This window comes from Pipistrellus hanaki (genome assembly GCF_964339955.1).
Source record: "Pipistrellus hanaki genome assembly, chromosome: 15".
NCBI classification, from domain to species: Eukaryota; Metazoa; Chordata; class Mammalia; order Chiroptera; family Vespertilionidae; genus Pipistrellus; species Pipistrellus hanaki.
Genome location: NC_140517.1, coordinates 30,755,677 through 30,775,161, shown reverse-complemented (window position 1 = coordinate 30,775,161; position 19,485 = coordinate 30,755,677). Strand labels below are relative to the sequence as shown.

Genomic DNA, 19,485 nt, shown 5'->3' with positions numbered 1-19,485 from the left:
ATAAACGAGAGAGGTCATATGGTATTTCTCTTCCCCATATCTCTCTTTATCTGCATCTTTCTGTGTCCTCCATATCTATGTCCCTGTCTCTCTGCTCCTACATTTCTTCTATCCCTATAACTGTCTCTCCATGTCTCTGTGTGACAGGCTAGTAACTGGCTTGATTCCTCATTCATTGTACACTGCTTCTGAATATCTAATTATTTTTACTTGTCTAAATAAAATGCATCTAAAAACCAACAAACTAACTAAATAAATAAGCTTTAAAAGATACAGGTTCTGAGAGGGTTGACAGATATATAGCAAGGTAATTAAAAGCCCAGGCTGTCTGTTTTCAAGTCTTCTCTCCAAAACCTACTTGCTGTGTGCCCTTGGGCAAGTGACTTAACCTCTCTGGGCCTGCTAAGGGCTGTGTGAACTCTCTGATGAGGATGATGATGATGATGATGATGATGATAATGATAGAAATCATATCTCTGAAACACCCGATATAGATGTCAGTTCTCAGATCTCACAGAGAAAACATCCATCACCACCAACACTGCCTGGTGTGGCCTGGTGTGCAGGCTTACAGGAAAGCTCCATCATGAGGGTGGGGTCAAAAAGCATTGAGTCCGCTTTCCCATTACCCTTGCCTCTGTTTCATATCTCTCCGTCTCCATGTCTCGCTCCCTTCTTCGTGTTCACTTCTTTCCTTTCTCTCCCCATCCTCTGTGTCAGTCCCCCTGCCATCGCCCGCATCCAGCCTTTCCAGCAGTGTGAGGAGCCTCCCAGCATCTCCTCCCCCTCGCCGGGTTGTAGGTAACAGTGCGCATGCGCCTTCAGCGCCCCTCCCTCTCTACCCCCCATCAACCCCCGGCTTGTTTCTCCTTCTCACCCATCACTTCCCCTGGAACTGACACCCATTTCTCCAGTCCCCCCAGTCTCAGCTTTGGTCTCCAGCCCCGTCTGCCCAAGGTAAGATGCGTAGAGGTGAGGCCCGCGGAGAAGGGGAGGGGCGAAGCACCCAGCATCCAGCATCCAGAGATAAACAAGCCCGGGGAGGGGGCGGCCTAGACCGAGGGCCCTGGCGCGATAAAAGAATGAGGGGCTGGGCCTGCAGGAAGTGGTAGACACTGGCCCACATATTAGGGTCCTCTGGTGGGTACGAGTATCCTTACGATTGCTCCACATCCAGAGCTGGGAATGCGAGGCCCTTGGAGCTTCTGTGGACTGGGATGCGGGAGCCTGTGGGGTGCCCTCTCTAGCTGACCTCTGCTTCCAGGATTTGCCTGAAGGCTGTCCCGCTGAGGGTCACCGAGGATAATGACTAAGACAGATCCTACCCCTATGGCTCCCCCGCCCCTGGACAAGGAGGAAGAAGAGGATGCGGAGGATGAGGAGGTTCCCCAGGTCCCCAGCCCCACCCAGGAGCGCCGACAGAAGCCTGTTGTGCACCCCTCAGCACCTGCCCCCCTTCCCAAGGACTACGGTAACCATTCTTCCACCCTAGAATCTAGCCCGGAGCCTTAGATGGAGTCTCTTAGCTGCTGAATCCTTGTATTCCAAACGCCTCCCTCCCTCACTCATTCATTCATTGGAGAATGGAATTGGAATAATTCAAAACTGGTTCATGATACATCATTTAGTCATTCAACAAACATTTGTTGAAAGTCTGCTGTGGACCTGGCTCTGTTCTAGAAGCTGGTAGCATAGCATGGAGCAAGATAGATAGAGCCTTTGCCCTGAGAGAACTCACAGACCTCTGTAACAAGTATAATATAATATAAATATGTAATTACATGACATGATGAGAAATTGTGCTTGCCAAGAACAGAATACTGAAAGAGTTTAAGACATTGTTTCTCTGAGGAAGTAACATTTGAGGGAGACCTAAGGATGAGTTGGGGGTTAATCAGGAAAGGGCTAGGGAGAGGGAATCCCAGGAGAGGTAACTATAGGAGGAACTGCTGGAGTGAAGGTTCTGAGGAAGGAGGGTGTGGAGCTGAGAGGGTGCTTCCTAGAGAAACTGGAAATATCTAATCATCAAACAATATTTATCTATTGCTACTACTCTGTGACAAACATTATGTTGGGTGACAGAGATTTAATGATGAGCAATCTAGGCATGATCCCTTCTCTCAGGAGAAAAAGAGAGACTGAATGATGAACAGATCAATAAATCAGGTAAGTTCAGATTAGAGTAAGTGCTATGAAAGAAATAAAAGATAGAGATACATAGAGCCCTAGTCGGTTTGGTTCAGTGGATAGTGTCAGCCTGTGGACTGAAGGGTCCCAGGTTAGATTCCCATCAAGGGCATGTACCATGTTGCAGGCTTAATCCCTGGTATGTGTCTCCCTCACATCAATGTTTCTCTCTGTGTCTCTCCCCTGTCTTCCACTCTCTCCAAAAATCAATGGGAAAATATCCTTGGGCGAGTATTAACAAAAACAAAAAAACAACAACAGCAAAAGAAAGAAAGAAGGGAAGGAAGAAAGGAAGAAAATAGAGAATGGCTAGGGAAGCAACTTGAGGCAGAGAGGTCAGAGTGGGTCTTGCTGTTGAGGTAGCATTTAGGCTGAGACCCAGAGCATGAGGAGAATCAATGGAGAAAGAGTTCCAGGCAGAGAGCAGGAAGTGCAGAGCCCTGGGTTTGGAACAGGACTGAGTTAGGAACAGAAAGCAGCTCATGGAGCTGTAGTTGGGGAGAAATCGGAGTTGAGGTGAGAGGTTGGCAATGGGGCTTAAAGGCCACAGTGAAGACTTCAGATACATTCTAAGTATGATTGGGAGAGAGCATTAGAGGGATTGTTTAAAATCAGAGAAGTGATGGGTCTCATTTATATGTTTAAAAGGTAGAGAGGGTGGGGCTCAGCTGGAGTTGAATATAAAGAGTTTTTAGAAGACATTGGCTGTGAGGGTCAGAAACTAGAGGGACATGTCACCCACTAGAGGTGGATCAGAGAGGCAACAGGTTAACCTCAGTTTGGTAGAAAAATAAGGAAGTTATCTGTATGTCTGGGACAAGGGTTCCACTTCAGGAAACTGGAAAGTCTCTTTGGAAATGCAGCTGGATACGGCCAGGGCGTTTGGTCTGGTGGGAAGTGAGAGGGTCTGGGCTGAAAACAAGCAGGATTGGTCACAGGTGAAGGAATCTGGAAATGTGGTGTAGGACAGAGAGAGGGCTACTGTGGACTCCAAGAGGAACTTATATATTTGTTTATTAAATTTGTACATTACTTCAGAGAGATTGACTGAACACCTACTCTGTGCCAGGTTTTGTGTTGGGCTTTGGGGATAAAGAGTGTGTGGGAGGATATAGGGTGGCCAAGGCAGATTGGAACATAGACTTATATCCTAATGAGGGATACTAGTGAGAAAGTAAGGAAGAAGGAAAAAGAGGAGAATAGGAAAAGAGGGAGGAAGATGTAAACAAGTTAAGTAGTGATATGTGCTGTGATTAAAGAAATAAAAATGGGTAGGAGATGAGAGAAGGGCAGAAGTGCTGATTTCAACAGGGTGATGGGGAAGCCTCTCTGAAGAGGTGATATTTGAGCAAAGACCTGCAAAGCCTTGAGAAGATCTTAGAGATGACTGCCCCAAGTAAGAAAAACAGCAAGCACAAAATCCTTAAGACAGAATTTGGTGTGTTGGAAGGACAGGAGGCCAGTGTGGAAGTTGAGAATAGAGAACAGCCAGGCCAGTTTGTGCAGGTCCTGTAGGCAGAGTTTCGGACTGTGGTCTATATTCTGAATGTAATGGGAGCAAGGTCAGGATTCTGAGCCATAGAATGCTGTTACTGGGGTTTTAAAAAAAAGCACAGGTATGATTCCTGGAGACGCTTTCTGTGCTGCACTTCTCCGGGCTTTATATCTGATGTTTCATTCACTCACCCAACATGTACTGAGTTTCTTCCATGTGCTTGGTCCTAAGCTGGGTGCTGATGTTACTACAGAGAGTAATACTCATCAGTCTAATAGGGAAGATGGAAGTTCCTCTGGGCACCACCCTGGCTGGCCACATATTGGATCCTAACCATGCATACATTTTATGTGGATTGCACAGCATTTGAAAACTTGGGGAGATTTTTCTTAAAAACCAGCATTTATGATTTAAATTATTTTATTCTTTTTAAAAATTTCTTCATTGATTAAGGTATCACATATTTGTCCTCAACCCCCCATTCCAAACCCCCACCCCACCCCCCACTCATGCCCCCATCCCCCTATTGTCCTTGACTACTGGTTAGGCTCATATGTATGCACATAAGTCCTTTGGTTGATCTCTCCCTTTTATCCCCACCCTCCCTTTGAGGTCCAACAGTCTGACCCATGGCTCCTTATCTCTGGGTCTGTTCTTGTTCATTAGTCTATGTTGTTCACCATTTCCCCTAGATGAGTGAGATCATGTCCTACTGGAAATATAAGAATCAAAAATGAGACAAACAATAACCGTTATGCTGAAAGGCATATGAATCAGTCTGTAGTGAGTTTCTTTCTGGGCCACCAGTTCTTTTGAGTCCCAATTTCAATGTCAAACAGTTCCTTATGTATACATGTCAGCAATGATATTTCAGTTCTGGATGGTGGGCAAATGGTGGTATTAAATTATTATTATTATTATTATTATTGAAATTTGTCCAAACTGTCCCCATGTTCTGTTAGGCAACAGTGCACTAACAGCCTCCTTGGGCACGCAGACATGAGGGTGCTACACTCCTTACCACACTCTTGTTTCAAGAGGTGGTGCTTGCTGCTCCATGGGGATTGCTCAGTCTTCCAGTTTTTATTTTTTTATTTATTTTTTATTTTTAAAAAAATATATATTTTATTGATTTTGTACAGAGAGGAAGGGAGAGAGATAGAGAGTTAGAAACATCAATGAGAGAGAGTCATTGATCAGCTGTCTCTTGCACACCCCCTACTGGGGATATGCCCGCAACCAAGGTACATGCCCTTGACCGGAATCGAACCCAGGACCTTTCAGTCTCCAAGCCGACGCTCTATCCATTGAGCCAAACCGGTTTCGGCAGTCTTCCAGTTTTTTAAGACATAGTGGGCATCCAGATTTTTATGTGAAACCTCCTGACTTTGAAACCTCATGGTCTATGCACCACTACTTTGAGACCCTAGTTAGGGAGGGTCTTAAAAGCAAAATCCTAAGCTCCTCTGGAGGAGGGGTCAGCTTGCCTTGGATGACTTTAGACCTCTCACCACCTCAGCTTTCACCTTCTTCGACCCCAATGACCCGGCATGCCAGGAGATTCTGGTTGACCCGCAGACTACCATCCCTGAGCTGTTTGCCATTGTGCGCCAGTGGGTACCCCAAGTACAGCACAAGATTGATGTCATTGGCAATGAGGTAAGAACACTGGGGAAGCCAAGGAGGGAGAGGATTGGGGTCCCTTGCTTGTTTGGGTAACCTTCCTTGGTCCTCTGGTACTCCCAGATTCTGCGTCGAGGCTGCCATGTGAATGATCGTGATGGGCTGACTGACATGACACTGCTTCATTATGCCTGCAAGGCTGGGGCCCATGGAGTCGGTGAGGGTCCAAACCCCAAACCACATGGCCCAAAACCCAGGCCCCAGACCCGACACCTTCAAAATCACCCAGAACTCTGGTTTTCAGATCCCCACCCTAAATCTGCAGCCTAAGATCCCAAATTGCCATCCCCGAAGCCCAGGAAATTCCTCATGCCCTGCACCCATGACTGACCCGGGCTGTTATGCAGGAGACCCCGCTGCAGCAGTGCGCCTCTCACAGCAGCTGCTGGCGCTGGGCGCAGACGTGACCCTGCGCAGCCGCTGGACCAACATGAACGCGCTGCACTATGCAGCCTATTTTGATGTGCCCGACCTCGTGCGTGTGCTGCTGAAGGGTGCTCGGCCTCGAGGTGAGGGGTGAAGTCCAGGCTGGGGTGGGAGGCCAGGACCCAGTGAGGGAAGAGGCCCTGGGAGCAGACGGAGGGTGCCCAGGGTTTTGGGGATGGGATGTGGTATGAAGAAGGAGGGATGCCAAATGATGGTGCCAAACTGAGTCCTGGGCTTGGCAGAAAGGAAGGAATAAACTGAGAGATAGTAGGAGACTGGAGACTAGAGGCATTGAAGCCGGGACCGGTTTGGCTCAGTGGATGGAGCGTCGGCCTGCGGACTGAAGGGTCCCGGGTTCGATTCCGGTCAAGGGCATGTACCTTGGTTGCGGGCACATCCCTAGTAGGGTGTATGCAAGAGGCAGCTGATCGATGATTCTCTCTCATCGATGTTTCTAACTCTCTATCCCTCTCTCTTCCTCTCTGTGAAAAATAAATAAAATATATATTAGAGGCATTGGAGATGGGGTTCAGTGGTTCATACCCTCGGACAGGGCTCGACCTTGCAGGGAAGGGCCAATTTTATGGAAGGCACTGGGGTTGGGAGGTTAAGAGCCTGTTAAGAGATGGAGGCTGGAAGGTAAAACACTTACCAAAATCTCTCCTCTCGCCCACCTCCCAGTGGTGAACTCCACATGCAGTGATTTCAACCATGGCTCAGCTCTACACATCGCCGCCTCTAACCTGTGCCTGGGTGCAGCCAAATGTTTGCTGGAGCACGGTGCCAACCCGGCGCTGCGGGTACTGCCACCTTGGCTCAGCACTTTTATCTTCCTTCTCTTTCCTCCCCCATTCCTTTCTGGCAGCGGGCCTCTGCGGAAGATGAGGGGGGCCCTGACCACCTGCATCTCTGGAAGCTCTCAAAACATTATAAAGATCATCTGTACATTCAACAAACGACATAATAGCTGACATTTAGTTAGTGTTCATGATATGGCAGTTGAACTATATTAGGAGTACTGTTTTACAATGGGGAAACTGAGGCAGGGTCACCCAGCAAGGACTTCTTTCAGTCCTGGCTGATGTTGTCACCTTGAGTAGACAGTATTTAGAGATCATGAAAAAAGTTGAATGAGACTCTTGGTGAATGAGAGGGTTGGGCCCAGCTTAAGCCCTCAATATGATCTTTGACCCAACCCATCCATTTTTAGGTCCTATCTTTAATATGAGTTACTCTGCAGCATCCCAGGAACATATATCTTGGGTTGTTACCTGTGCCCCTAAGATTTTGCCTCACCTGCTTTCCCAATGGCTCAATTGGAAAACTGACTCAGTATTATAGGAGTCTATTTTTAGTGTTCATTTCTCACATGGCCCCATTCCTGACCTGTGGTCTCTGGGAGCATGGCCTCCCTAAAGGTGTGACCCTACAACACTTGACCATAACCTTCAGTCCCTAGCAGCTCCACCCTAGTCCCACTCACAATTACTTGACATCTCTAGCCTGAGATCTCATGGATGGATTCCCTGGAACGTGGTCTGTACCTTAATGTCCCACCCCTTCTTAGTGCCATGTTGACCCAAAGTGTGACCTAGTCCCACCTCTGTTTCACCTGACCCAGGGTCTTGGGGCATGGGTTCAGTGGGGGTGCAGCCTGTGCCACTGAGTCCTCGTCCCTATTTTTCCATTGGTCCTCAGAACCGAAAGGGACAGGTGCCAGCGGAGGTGGTCCCAGACCCCATGGACATGTCCCTGGACAAGGCAGAGGCAGCACTGGTGGCCAAGGAGCTACGGACACTGCTGGAGGAGGCCGTGCCACTCTCCTGCGCCCTCCCCAAGGTCACGTTACCCAACTATGACAACGTCCCAGGCAATCTCATGCTCAGCACATTGGGCCTGCGCCTGGGAGACCGCGTGCTGCTGGATGGCCAGAAGGTCAGGGACTAGACCGGGTAGGGAAGGGCAGGACTCAGCCCTCATCCCTCAGGACTGGGTCACTGGGCAGTGTGCAGACTTTCCCTTTGTTGGCCCACCCTCTAATGATCCGCAGTTATTTCTTTCACCTAACAGTTGTTCTGTGAGTGCTTCTTTTGTGTTCCAATCTGGGCTGAAGTCTCAGTCCAGTGAGAAACAGATGCATCAACTGCCAGTGACAGTCCAGAGCAGTGGTGGCATCATGGGGAAGCACAATCAGAGTGGTCAGTGAAGCTCTGCTCCATCTGGGTCCCCTGAGCTTTGTGGTCTCCAATCAGGGCCCCCCTGCTCCCAGAGTAGTCAGTACTTTGGAAGAACAGTCAGGGGTGTGACACAAGGTGTACTTACTTGAGGATGAGGAGTGAAAAGAGGGTCTCAGGTAGGGGAGCAGGTAAAAAGGTCCAGAGAACAGAGAGAATCCTCATCCAGGCATTCCAACTTTGATTCATTTACCGTACTGGTGTCTCGTAAGCCCTTTGCTGGACCAAGCCCATTCTTGGGGATAAACTGCTCTGTCAGATCCAGCCCTACTCTCATGGAGCTTCATTTCTAATGAGAGAGAGTCAATAAAGTAAACAAGTTAAGATCATTTCTGATGGCAACGAGGGCTTTGGGAACCAGTAAATGCTTGGATTTAGTAAATTATCCCTGCATGAGGGTAGAGGTGGTTTTAGCTGGGAGTTCTAAGAGGGCTTCTCTAAGGAGGTGATGTATGAATTGAGATGAAAAAGAACTCATCCTGCAAAAATATGAAGACATAGCAGGTACGGAGGCCCCAGGGAAGATGAGGTGGAGAGGTCAGCAGGGACTGATCTTACTAGACCTGCATGCCATTGGAAGGAATCTGGATTTTATTTCTTGAGAAACCACAAGGGTTACATTTTGTTCCCTATCTTTCTGTATGCATCAGCCCCATCTGAAAAGCTTTCTGTGTGTGATCTAGTTAAATTCATGTGACAATTCTGAAAACAAGATGAGTTCACTTACCCCATCTTGCAATCCAGAAGACTCTAGGAAGCTCAGAGAGATGAAACCCTTTGTTTGAGGATATACAATAATCATCCCTGCCCCTTAGAAAATCAGCATAACACAGTAGTTATGAGTTTAGGCTCAGGGATTTACTCAGGCAAATCTTACCAACTCAGAGGCTTGGAGTCAGTGATCCTGCCTCACTGGGCATCAGTTGCTCCATCTGTACAATAGAGCTGATAACTACCCATGTCAGGGAGAAGTATGAGGTTTAAATTAGTTAAATGTATAAATTCCTTAGAACAGGGCTTGGTGCATCTGAGTGCTCTCTGTGCCAGGTACTGCTCAGATCCCCACACTAACCCTCCAAAGCGGCACTTGTTATTAGCCCATCCTATAGACAAGAACTGAGATTTAAGTAAAGGGGCCTCATGCTGTTATAATAACCACACTCCCTGAAGCTAAACAACTTTACATATTAGAAGTTTTCAACCAGTCAAAGCCTAGGAGGTGGATTGTTATCCCAATTTTTCAGATGAAATTGACCCAGGAGGTCCCAGGACCAAAGTTACATGATAATAGTAGTCAACACTCACTAATCCCTTACTCAGCACCTGGCCAATCTACGAACTTTAAATGTTGCTATAACTATGCTGTCCCATGAAGTAACCACAAGGCACATGTGGCTATTAAGCACTTGAAATGTGGTTGGTGTAATTGGGGAAATGAATTTTTAATTTAATTTTAAATTGTCATATATTGGCTAGTGGCTCTTTATTGTATTGAACAGGGTAGTTCTATAACAATCCTCTAAGGTAGGCACAGTTTCTGCTCCTATTTTGCAGAAGAGCACATTAAGGCACAGTGAGGTTATGTCATATAGCCAGTAAATGGTGATGTCTGAGCTGAGGTTTGAGTCTGGGGCTCCTTCACTTCCCCCTCCACGCTGCCTGTGAAACAGTGGCCTATCGAGGCCTCCTAAGGCCTCCCCACGCCACACCCTTCCTTGTTCTTCCAGACAGGCACACTGCGGTTCTGCGGGACCACCGAGTTCGCCAGCGGCCAATGGGTGGGCGTGGAGCTGGACGAACCTGAGGGCAAGAACGATGGCAGTGTTGGTGGTGTCCGGTACTTCATCTGCCCTCCCAAGCAGGGTCAGTCCCACCAGAGACCCAAAAGGAGTGGTGGGTGGGGTCCACTCTGTAGTTCTTACGTGGTGACTGGGTAATGGGGGTTGGAGGGTGATATGGAGCAGAGGCATTGGGCAGAGACTTGGACAGCTCTCAGCCCAGGCTCTATCCCTCCAGGTCTCTTTGCCTCTGTGTCCAAGATCTCCAAAGCAGTGGACGCACCTCCTTCATCTGTCACCTCCACACCTCGCACTCCCCGGATGGACTTCTCCCGTGTTACTGGCAAAGGCCGAAGGGAACACAAAGGTCAGAGGGGGAACCCGAGGAGTGAGGACAGCCAGTCTTGGACATAATCTGTGTATAACCTAGCTTCTGTGACTCAGTTTCTCCTGTCCAAACTCCCTAATTTTAGGAGATGACCTTTAGTTCTTTTAATTAAAATTTTTTTTTTATTGATTTCAGAGAGAAAAAGAGAGGGAGAGAAAGAAACATCAATGATGAGAAAGATCATTGATCAGCTGCCACCGGTACACCCTCCACTGGGGAATCTAGCATGCAACCTGGGCATGTACCCTGATGGGGAATTGAACCATGACCTCCTGGTTCATAGTTCAACGCTCAACCACTGAGTCACGCTGGTCGGGTTGGGTTCCTGACTTCTGTGACTGTTTTTTTCTATTGGCCCAAATATCCTCAGCTTTGAGAAAGGTTTTGGGGTCCTCCCAGTTCTTAACTTGGTTGGGACTGTTTCTCTCCACACCAAAGCCCTACAGTTCTAGGGAAGGTTCAAGTTCCTGATTAGAGCCAGGAGAGAATTTCTGCCTTTGGGCTTTCTGGTGCCATGGGGTCCCCAGGGCAGGTGCCTGGAGCCCCATCCTACCCTCACCCCTGCACACTCTATCCCCAGGCAAGAAGAAGCCCCCATCATCTCCATCTCTGGGTAACCTGCAGCAGCGAGAGGGAGCCAAGGCTGCGGTTGGAGACCAAGTCCTTGTAGCAGGCCAGAAGCAAGGGGTTGTGCGCTTCTACGGGAAGACAGACTTTGCCCCAGGTGAGTACAGGGATCTGGGCTGTGAGGCAGGTATGCAGGGCCTCAAGGTCTGACACTCTTCTGTTTCAGGTTACTGGTATGGAATTGAGCTAGACCAGCCCACAGGCAAGCATGATGGCTCCGTCTTCGGTGTCGGATACTTCACCTGCCCCCCAAAGCATGGAGTCTTTGCACCAGCATCCCGAATTCAGAGGTGATTCCCTCTTCAGGTGTCTCCTCTTCTTGGACTAGCAAGACAGTGTGGATATCCATGCCCACACCCGAGCTCTTTCCACATAGGCCCCTTGACCCATCTCCGGGTCAGACCCTGGCTTCTGAGGCTCTGACTCCTCCCCCTCTTCATGTCTCCTAGGATTGGTGGATCCACTGACCCCTCTGGGGACAATGTCGGAGCCAAAAAAGTACATCAAGTGACAAGTGAGTTGGGGGCTGGAGTGTGGGGAGGAGAGTTTGGGGACAGGAGGAAGTTTACAGAATCTTCAATATTAAACTGGGAACACAAAGTCCAGGAAAATGATGTAGCAGGAACCCCAAGAAGATAGGTGCTATGGGATATGGGGATGATGACAACAAGCTCTGGGCAGGCACCCGAGACATGGGTAGATATTGGAGGACACAGATTATTGACAAAAAAAGGTTCAGATGGATATTGGGAATGTGGGGTCCAGGAGGCTGGGTGGGTAGTCTGAGTGGGTATTGAGGGCACAAGTGGGTCTGTGATCCCCTCCCCTGAGACCTTGCCCTCCCCTTCAGTGACGCAGCCCAAACGCACCTTTACAACAGTCCGGACTCCAAAGGACATCGCATCAGAGAACTCAATCTCCAGGTGCGTAGCCAGGCCATTGGACACAGGGGTCTGGGGCTCTGGTTGGGGCCAGAAATAGAGGTTAGGAAAACTTGTGACTAGCTTATCAAGAAAAGTCTTTAGGGCGTGAGGCCCTGCACTAAATTCTGGAGACTTCAATTTAAAAAATATATATATTTTATTGATTTTTTACAGAGAGGAAGGGAGATGGATAGAAAGCTAGAAATATCAATGAGAGAGAAACATCGATCAGCTGCTTCCTGCACACCCCATACTGGGGATGTGCCTGCAACCAAGGTACATGCCCTTGACTGGAATGGAACCTGGGATCTTTCAGCCCACAGGCTGACACTCTATCCACTGAGCCAAACCGGTTTTGGCTAGACTTCAATTTTTAAGGGGCACTTAGGGGAGGCAGAACACCCTCCACAGGAGCCTGGGAAGGCACAGCCAAACAGGTAGAGGCAGAATCCAGCAAGGCCAAACATTTGGGGAAGAGCTGAGGGAGATAGATCCAGATGTTCCCATCCCTGCATTATGGAGTGACATGGTTCTCCTTTCCAGATTGCTCTTCTGCTGCTGGTTTCCTTGGATGCTGAGGGCGGAGATGCAGTCCTAGAGACCCTGGACATCTGACAAAGAGACAGCCCCTCTAGCATCTCCTGACACAAGGAGCCCCCAAGTCACCCTGAGATAGATATTCCTAGTAACACATCCAGAATAGAGATCCCCATTAGCCAACCCTTATTAATCACTGAGGCTCTATCATTAACAGATTCCCCCATGATAAATGCCCAAATACAGATCCCATGTTACCCAGAAAGATTTCCTGAGTGTAGCTCCTTCAGGCTAGTCCCTATCCTTAACCACTCAGAGCAGTACTCCCAATAACAGATTTCCACATCACCCCAAATGGTGACCTTCTCCACATAATGCTCCACAACAGAACATTCCTCAGTCACTCATCCCAGAACCTTCCCCCATTAAAAAAGACCCCATCAAATCCCCTTGAAATAAACACAAGTCACGCCTCCAGAGCTGCAGTTACAGACCTTTATGTCACTATGCTACATTTAACATCAGTCCCCTCAAGATGTAATTACCTATAGTTACCTGAAAACTCTTATACTGCAATCAGAGACTCCCTCCATTTACAAAGACCCCTGCTCTTACTCCTGAAGAAGAGACACTGACATCTCCAATTTACAGTTACCACAATAGTCCTGGAACTACGAATTACAGAACCCCCAAGTGTTCCTATCCTCTTCACCCTCAAGAATCCCCCAGTGCCTTGTATGAAGCCCACCCAACATGGCCCCAGTGCCTTGTATGAAGCCCACCCAACATGGCCCACAGCCACCCAACATGTATGAAGGCCAGATTCCCAGAAAATTCTCTATTTTTAAAGTAATGACTTTCCCTTTTGGGGGAACCAAAAATTTGGAGCCCCTATTTTGAGACTGGGGATCCTAAATTTTCCTGTGCTCCCAAGTCCTACAGCCTCTGGAATAACCCTAAGCCCTAGTTTCCAGGACCTCCAAACCATGGGATCTCCAAATTCCTAGGGAGTCCTAAATGTAAAAATCCAATCCCAAGCTCCCAGGAAACCCTAATCATGGAAGTCCTTGTGCCTGGAATGAAGGTGACTGCAGTCAGGACATGTATCCCAGGCTACGATGGCACCTTAAGCTCTATTCATAGGCATCAGGAGATTCCAAATAGGAACGCTCATCCTTGAAAACTAGAGGACTTCAATGCCCTGAGTCATAGATCTCAAGATACCCAAATCCTAAGAGTCCCAGCCCAGTCCCAACCCCAAAGAACCCCAAATCCTAAAGCCTCCATCTCATACATGAAGGGCACCCCAAGGCCTTGAGGGGATCCCAAATCCTGGAGCCCCCATTTCAACCCACCTTCTGGTCATAGGTCCAAAACACCAAATCTGAGTCACTGACCCAAATGACCTCACAGCACCCAGGCCAGACTAACAGCGTGAAAGAGACCCTGAGAGCTCAGAGTCTAGGACAGACCTGGGGGCCATCCTACCAAGGACAGCTCAGACTACCCCTTAACTGCATGTCCCAGAACTCAGCATGACCCCTCCGCCCCCTTCAATAAAGACGTTTCTATGGCTTCTCTGTGTCGGACCTGAGTTTGGGGATTACAGCCCTAACCCTGCACCGCTGTCGGGGAGGAAGAGAGAGGAAGTCCAGATTTCGATCTCGCCTCCCGCAGGCAGACCTGGACTGCGGGGAGTCCTGACAGCCCTTTCTTCTTCCGGTGGTTGCCATGGCTGGCCCTCCCACGGGCCCACTCCGCAGTGTGGGCCGGTTCGGTTCAGGAGCTGATTGGTCGGTGCCAGACGAAGACGGGTAACCGCAGGGCCGGGCGGCGCAGCCTATCACTGGACGAGGGTGAGGGGGCGGGATCACATTGGGCGAGAGCGCCAATTGGGTGGAAGGCGGACCCTGAAGGCCTGTGAGAGTTCCTATTGGCCTCAGGACTCTGCGTCGGAAATGAGGGGGCGGAAATGGCTGGGAAAGGAAAAGCGTGTTGAATTTGGATATTGGTGGGGACGTTGTTGGACGGTCAGTTTTGCGGGTGGCGGAGGGCGTGAAGAGGGGTCCGAGGGAGCTGAGGGTGGGGGCCGGGAAGCTCACATAGGAGTCCGAAGTGTGTGTGTGAGAGTGTGTGTGTGTGAGTGTGTGTGTGTGTGTGTGTGTGTGAGAGAGAGTGTGTGTGTGTGTGTGTGTGAGAGTGTGTGTGTGTGAGTGTGTGTGTGTGAGAGTGTGTGTGTGTGAGAGTGTGTGTGAGAGTGTGTGTGTGTGTGAGTGTGTGTGTATGTGAGAGTGTGTGTGTATGTGAGAGAGAGTGTGTGTGTGTGTGTGTGTGAAGGGGGCGCGGGGGCGGGCGGCTCAGGGATGCTGGGTAGAAAGAAGGCTTGAGAGGAGTCAGGCTCAGGGCTTTAGGTTCAAGAGCGCTGCAGTGAAGGGGTGCGCGGGAAGGGAAATCTGAGGGAGTCCAGAATGGTGGAATCCAAGGAGACAGCATGGATGTGTCAGAGGAGATTCGGTTTGAGGGTACAGGGCGTTCAGAATGTGGCATCTAAAAGGGCCTGAGGCAGGAGGAGTCCATAGGGACCCTTAATGTTGTTAGAGAGCGAGGCTCAAGGTTGCAAATCTGGTTGTTAGAAAGGGGTCTCAAGTTAAGATGTTTAAAGGGGTTCTGGGGTGCAGCCCTAGAAGCTGTGAAGCTCTTGAGAAAGGCTCCCAGTGGGGTCAGGATGTTCTCTGGGAGAGAGTGCTCTCTCTTGAAAGAACAAATATGTGTAGTTTGATAGGCTCTTGGTAGATGGAGTTTGCATGTTCTGGGTGCTTACTGTGTCCAGGCAAAGAGCCTGGGGACTCACTGGGTGGCTTTTGAGAGGCTGAGGATGCAGGTTTTAGAAACCCAGTGAGCTTGGTTAGAGCGCTGAGCTGAGGCCCTGACCCATGATAGAGCCTGAGGGTAGGAGGCTTGGTGACTTGAGCATATTCTCCCCTTCTCACAGGATCGTGTGCATGGAGTTGGTGTCGGAGGATCAGGACTCCAGGGTCCCAGCCCTGGAACCATTCAGGGTGGAGCAGGTTGTCAGGACTGGGGGTGCAGAGGGTGAAGGTGGGAGGACTGAGGGTGGAAGATAGAGTGGTGATAAAGCAGGCTGACTCCTGGGTTTGTGAGCTGGGCCGGCCCCCTCCAGATTCATTCTTCCCCTATCTCACTTCCACTTTCTATCCCTCAGATGGACATTGGTCCCTCAACTTCAGGCCCTGGCCTGTCTAGGGACATCCTGAGCCTCACTACAGAGGGTGGGGGTGCTTATCATTGCTAGGGTCCCCATGTAGATCAAAGGGCACCAGTTTCAAGAGGGATCTCTCCATCCTAGGCACCATCTGTAATCTACTATGTCCCTGACTTCATCTCCAAGGAAGAGGAAGAGTATTTGCTTCGACAGGTGATCTCAATGCCCTTCTGGTCTGTTTTTCCCATCTTTCCAGATCCTTCCCCAAACCCTGGTTCCTGCTTGAGAGCCCTGAGGCTATAATGGAGATTCTGGCAGGAAAAGAGTGCCACATGGCACCCATCCCTCACTCTCGGGACTTACTGGACCTGTCAGAAAGAGCTTTTCCCAGGAAGATAGGGAAAACCAAACTGATTCTTAGAAATAAAGTGATTATGGAGCTCAGACTTCCTGTGCTGAGATAGGCCAGTCCAGCTTCCAAAACAAAGATGTTATTGAGATCAGATTCCTTGTGCTGGAATAGGCTGGTACAAGCCCAGAGCCTCAGAAATAAGGACATTACAGAGCCCATATTCTCTGTGCTGACAGAGCCCAATCTTGCTATTTTAGAGAAAAGGAGATTATAAATATAGGCTGAGATAGCCCAGTTCAGGTCTTTGATGTTTGGGGAATGAAGGATTTCCAGTGCTGAGGTAGCCCAGGCCTCACAATGTTACAGAGTATACTCTTTCCTCTGCTTAAATAGCTCAGCTTAGACCTAGATTCTTGGGAACAAGATTTCTAAACACAGACCACTGTGCTGAGATAATCTAGTCTGTATTCTATTTAAGGTTTGGGGAAATAGACTACAAAGGTCAGTCCTTGCACTGGGATAATCCTTATTGGCCTTAATAATAGAGTGTGCACTCGCACACTAATATAGCACAGTTCTTTCTTGTGCTATTCCAACTAATCTAGGTTGAGTCTCAGGAAAAAGTTAGCCACAGAGCACAGACTCTTGTGATGAGATAGCCCATTCCAGCCCCATAACCATAAAGGGAACAAGGAGATTATTGAGTATAGACTTCTTGAAGATGGCCCATTCTAGAACTTTGGTATCTTGGCAGTGGAGACTTTTCAAAGTACTCTCTTTGCTATGCTGATATAGCCTAGTGTAGCACGTCTTCCCCAACTCCCCCTCTCCCCCTAACCCTCAGGTGATAGAAACAAGGAGGTCCCAGAAGTTAGACTATTCTGAGATAGCCCAGGAAATTACAGGGTGCAGACTATTTACTGGGCTAAAAGAGCCCAGTGCAGACCAGAGTTCTAAGTAGATTCAGAGCGCAGTTGTGTAGCCCTGGTTCATTTTCTTGATCCCAATAGACATAGGGTGGGCTTTGCGGCTAGCAGCAGCTGCCACAGGGGAAAGAGCAAACATAAAAATCTTGAGAACATCTCAGAAAACCATTCCCACAGATACTGAGAGAACCCATTTCCACCCCAGGTAAAGACCTCTATATTGGCCTGGGTGGGAGAATCAGAGAGGACAGTCCTGAAAAATGAGTAACCACCTCCCCACTTCCTAGGTCTTCAATGCCCCAAAGCCAAAGTGGACTCAGCTCTCGGGGAGGAAGTTACAGAATTGGGGTGAGTATTCCTGCCTGGGGGTACGGGTGGCTTAAGGATGTGGGTTAGGGCAGGTGCTTCAGGTTGGTTAGTTCAAGGAGTCCCAAGGACCAGAGGATTCAGAAGTGTCAGCAGAGGTTCTATGGGATTAGGAATTTCCATATAAGTTGGGAGTCTCAAAGGTTCCAGGAAACCTTTGAGGCATTAGGAAACCTTTGGAGGGTTGGGTGGTGATCTCCAAAGAATCAGGCATCCCTGAGAAGGTCAGCATGCTACCAAACCTGGTATCAGTAATGAGGGCTCGAGGTGTGAGGGTTCCTTGGTTAGGTGCTCTCAGGACCCCATTGCCCTCCTCCAGGTGGGCTCCCACATCCCAGAGGGATGGTTCCTGAGCGGCTTCCTCTGTGGCTTCAGCGCTACGTGGACAAAGTATCTGATCTCAATCTTTTTGGGGGTCTCCCAGCCAACCATGTCCTTGTGAACCAGTATCTGCCTGGGGAGGGCATCATGGTAACTACACATCCTTACCCCAATCCCCAGACCTCTGATCCATCATGGGGCAGGCCATTGCTACATACCCCACCAGGCATTCATCTCCCTGTCCCCAGCTGGGAGACCCCCTTGGACCTTGGAGGGTGGGGGGTGTGAACTCCTGCCCTGTCCAGCCCTGATGCCAACTCCCCAGCCCCACAAGGACGGGCCACTGTACTACCCGACCGTCAGCACCATCAGCCTGGGCTCCCACACCATGCTGGATCTCTACGAGCCGCGGCAGCCAAAGGATGATGACCCTACAGAGCAGGTGGGCCCTGGGATACTGCCCCAGTCATTTGTGGGCACTCTCACATCCACATCATCTAAGAAGCCCCAATCCCACCTGCCTGCAAAATACCTGTGATAACCTCCCAGAATCCTTCCCCTGCTCCTCATAGAATGCAACCCATCTGCTTGCCGGGTGCCCTAGAAAGCTTGGTATCCACAGATCCTCCAATATCCCTACCTGCTGATTGGAATGTCCTGACACCCTAAAGATCCCTTAGCCCACACGTTCAGAGTGCTCCAATAACTCATGCAGGGTTTCCCAATACTCCAGCAGACACTGATATCTTCAGATACTCCAACACCATTCATTTGTGAGTGTTCTTGATATCCTTCCAGATATCCTATTTCTCTGCCTACTGTACAGAGCACCCCAATACTGACCTCCTGCCTGTCACCACATTATGTGATCTGTCAGGGCACACGTTGGCACCTGGCTTGCTCAAAGACTCCTAGGATAGCCTGACTGTCCTCCTAGGGCTGCTCATGACAGCAGCTTCCCTGACCTCTTTCTCTGAGTGATGCATTTCTGACTCTACAGTGCTCACAGAAGCCCCTGGACATCCTGGCCCAGCTGTTTCTTAGGTCCTTTTTTAGTGCTGCATGCTCCTGGTTACCCCCATATCCTGCCTGTCATGCCAGTTACCTCAGAAATCGTGATGTCTGCAGATGCTCCCAGACTATACCAGATCATCTCTGCCTCATTCTGCCACCCCCTTCCTGCCCACCCCAACTCCTGACTTCTGTCAAGCCCTCAACCTAGTTCTCCCCAGTTCCCTGTGACCACTGATACCTTGGTCCCGCTTCAGCCCCTTGGAGATCCCAGCTGCAGCCTAGTTCCTCCCTTTCTGGAGGGACTGCTGACCCTACCCTCACCCTGTTCCCTGTAGCCCTGACTCTGGGACCCGCTGATTTTCAGTCCGAAGTGAGGGGCACACTTGCCCCTCAGTCTTTGTCTCTAGGGGCACACTGACCCTCGCTCCCCGACTCTCGAAGTCTGCTAACTGCTCCCACCCTCCTATTTTTGGGGACCCACTGACCATTTATATTCCTTACAGCCCCGGCCCCCGCCCCGGCCGGTCACTTCGCTGTTGCTGGAACCCCGCAGCCTCCTGGTACTTCGTGATATTGCCTACACGCGCCTCCTCCACGGCATCGCAGCGGCCTGTGTAGATCCACTTGACACCGCCTCCCTACCGCTCAATGCTGCTGCCTGCCCATCGGCAAGACCTGGAGCCCACCTGGTCCGTGGCACCCGTGTCTCGCTGACCATCCGCCGGGTGCCCCGTGTGCTAAGGACTGGACTGCTCCTTAGCAAGTGATGCCTGGCCCCAGGACCTGCTGGGCTTCCCAGACTATCAAGTCCTGGACAGCTGCAACCTTGCAGCCTTGAAGTCCTGGGCAAAGGCGGCTCCCATGAGTCATTTTCCCTATAACTTTATGGGAACCACAGAAAAAGGCTTCATTTCAAATAAACCAACAAAAATCTTTCTTTGGTTTTAGATTGGGGGTGGGAGGACAGATGCTTGTGTTCTTGAGGGGTGCTAAGTCTGAGACCCT

General features: G+C 49.7%; 2 protein-coding genes across 2 annotated transcripts; both read left to right on the top strand.

Annotated features, from left to right (window-relative positions):
• The first annotated feature begins 829 nt into the window (after nucleotides 1–829).
• On the top strand, nucleotides 830–13,854 carry CLIP3 (CAP-Gly domain containing linker protein 3). The gene is made up of 14 exons (XM_084905207.1): nucleotides 830–957; nucleotides 1,265–1,471; nucleotides 5,202–5,341; nucleotides 5,429–5,522; nucleotides 5,713–5,874; nucleotides 6,473–6,591; nucleotides 7,490–7,726; nucleotides 9,753–9,888; nucleotides 10,042–10,170; nucleotides 10,772–10,915; nucleotides 10,985–11,108; nucleotides 11,268–11,332; nucleotides 11,669–11,741; nucleotides 12,285–13,854. The coding sequence occupies exons 2-14, from the start codon at nucleotides 1,306–1,308 to the stop codon at nucleotides 12,337–12,339; spliced, it is 1,644 nt and encodes a 547-aa protein (XP_084761333.1). The 5' UTR covers nucleotides 830–957; nucleotides 1,265–1,305; the 3' UTR covers nucleotides 12,340–13,854.
• Nucleotides 13,855–14,250: 396 nt separating this feature from the next.
• ALKBH6 (alkB homolog 6) lies at nucleotides 14,251–19,413 on the top strand (the record flags this gene model as incomplete). The annotated part of the gene is given in 8 exon segments (XM_084861327.1): nucleotides 14,251–14,260; nucleotides 14,263–14,308; nucleotides 15,271–15,346; nucleotides 15,646–15,714; nucleotides 17,067–17,127; nucleotides 17,465–17,616; nucleotides 17,792–17,908; nucleotides 18,984–19,413. Coding segments are annotated over 8 exon segments (795 nt in total). The 3' UTR covers nucleotides 19,248–19,413.
• Nucleotides 19,414–19,485: the final 72 nt, after the last annotated feature.